Consider the following 2,308-nt stretch of genomic DNA (forward strand, 5'->3'; position numbering starts at 1 on the left):
CTTTTGAAACTATTGTGAATTTTATAGCTTTTTAATTGTCTAAAAATTTTGAATTTTTTTGAAAGATGAAATTTCAAATCTGAAACTAAGATAAATCCGAGAGAGATAGACCACATTTTGAAAAAAGTGCTGTGAAATTATGAAGTTTATTTCACTTCAATGTTTTTTTTTTCATGAGAAAACTTATAAAAGGAACTTTTAAAAAAGTACATAAAAAATATATTCAGATGTGTAAGTGCCCATCTGTCTCAGTGGTCAATTTCCACCCTACCTATGAGTACACGACCTGATTTCAGTAATCAACCCATATTTCAGTTTTTCAGTAGAAATCGCCAAACAAGCACTAATCACAAAAACATCCGGTTCGGTTCCAAGTTTCTCGTTCAATTCCTCGTGCTTTCTCAACGAAGTCTCAAATTCGGTTAAACAAGCCGTCAAAAGCTCCCTTTGTGTCTTTTCGTTCCTCCAGAGGATGTTGTAAGGCCTCCAACGCGAAATAAATTGAGTCATTTCCTGCACCAAGAAGTTAAATATCTTGAAACAGAAATTTTACCACAACCTGTTTCATGTCTTGGGTACAAATCGACAACAAAGATAGAGTCTTCATGACTTCCTTATTCTCCATAACAAAACTGTGAAAATTCTTGTGTTGGAAGGGAAACATCGGCTTTTCCTCCGTCGCAAGTCGATACAATTTCCTTCTTCTCGTCCTGAAATCCTCCTCTTTGGTGGGGACCACTCCTTTGGGCGCTTTCTGACCCATTCGTGAACGAGTTACAATATCCATTAAATTGGACGTGGGGCCAGCTAATTTTTTCCATACTGACTTTTTGGGGACTGGAGTCTTGCAGGCCGTAATTTACAAAGCCGGGAGGGAAGTGTCAAATGTCGTGATGTTTGTAAACATTGAATATATACAGTGAGGTGTGTAATTAAGTGTAGAGTGAATGATGTTTTTTTTTTGGGAAAAGGAAAAAACTTTATTAATCTTTGGTTCAAATGCTTTCAACAGTTGTAAAAGTTTCATGCTTCTACTACTTCACTTACTTGTTTCTTAAAACTTGTACAACTGTCTCCTGGTGGCTTTTAAAAAAATTTATTGTAGTGAGAAATTTTTTTATACGGCTAAACCCCACATTAGAAGTATTGTGATATCTAAAATTTTGTTTATAGCCATAATTCTGGTCAGGTTCTGCTCAATTAAAATATTTTCAAGATGGCAGCACTTCCGATTACACCGGAAATAGGTTTAACTTTGTTATTTGCAATAGAAAGTTATGTTTTTTATTGCCTTTTCGATCACTTAAGTGATTTTGAGAGAGTTTTTATTAGCCTTCCCTATACTTAAATTTAACCGTTTTTGAAATATTTAGTTTTTTTTGAAATTTGCATTTTCTTCTCTAAAAATCGATAACTCGACCATTTTTAAGTATTTTGAAATCGTATTTGGGAGTAGGAAAAAGAAAGGTTACAACTTCCCTATACCTAAATTTAACCCTTTTTGAAATATGTACATTTTTTTCTATTTTTTTTTATTTACCACTTCCTCTAGAAAAATCGATAATTTTTTAATTATTTTAAATTCGTTTTTGGAAGTATGAAAAAGAAAAGTTAGATCTTTCCTCTCGTGTATTTATAACTTCCCTATACCCAAATTTAATCGTTTTTGAAATATTTAGATTTTTTTCAATTTTTTTTTAATTTGCATCTTCCTTTCCAAAAATCGATAACTCGACCATTTTTAATTATTTTGAAATCGTATTTTTGGAGTACGAAAAAGAAAGGTTAGATCTTTCTTTTGGTGTATTTCTAACTTTCCTATAGTTAAATTTAACCGTTTTTGGAGTGTTTAGACTTTTTTGATTTTTTTTAATTTGCATTCGCCTCTCCAAAAATCGATAACTCGACCATTTTTAATTATTTTGAAATCATATTTGGGAGTATGAAAAAGAAAGGTTAGATCTTTTCTTTGGTGTATTTATAAGTTCCCTATACCTAAATTTAACCATTTTTGAAATACTTAGACTTTTTTGAAATTTTTTTAATTTGCCTCTTCCTCTCCACCATTCTTAATTATTTTGAAATCTTATTTGGGAATATGAAAAAGAAAGGTTATGTCTTTCTTTTGGTGTATTTATAACTTCCTTATACCTAAATTTAACCGTTTTTTAAATGTTTAGACTTTTTTGATTTTTTTTAATTTGCATCTTTTCCAAAAATCGGTAATTCCACCATTTTTAATTATTTTGAAATCGTATTTGGGAATACGAAAAAAAGGTTAGATCTTTTCTTTGGTGTATTATTTATA

At 30.8% G+C, this 2,308-nt stretch overlaps 1 protein-coding gene across 1 annotated transcript in view; it reads right to left on the reverse strand.

Annotated features, from left to right (window-relative positions):
• LOC123014885 (dynein axonemal heavy chain 5) overlaps positions 1-2,308 on the reverse strand; it is a 58,893-nt gene that overhangs the window by 41,617 nt on the left and 14,968 nt on the right. Inside the window, 2 exon segments of the mRNA XM_044414182.1 lie at positions 272-513; positions 560-754. Coding sequence (XP_044270117.1) covers positions 272-513; positions 560-754 — 437 coding nt within the window.

Source organism: Tribolium madens, unplaced genomic scaffold, assembly GCF_015345945.1.
Source record: "Tribolium madens isolate multiple individuals breed KSU strain unplaced genomic scaffold, Tmad_KSU_1.1 Scaffold_97;HRSCAF=244;Tcas5.2_LG3a, whole genome shotgun sequence".
In the NCBI taxonomy this organism is placed as follows: domain Eukaryota; kingdom Metazoa; phylum Arthropoda; class Insecta; order Coleoptera; family Tenebrionidae; genus Tribolium; species Tribolium madens.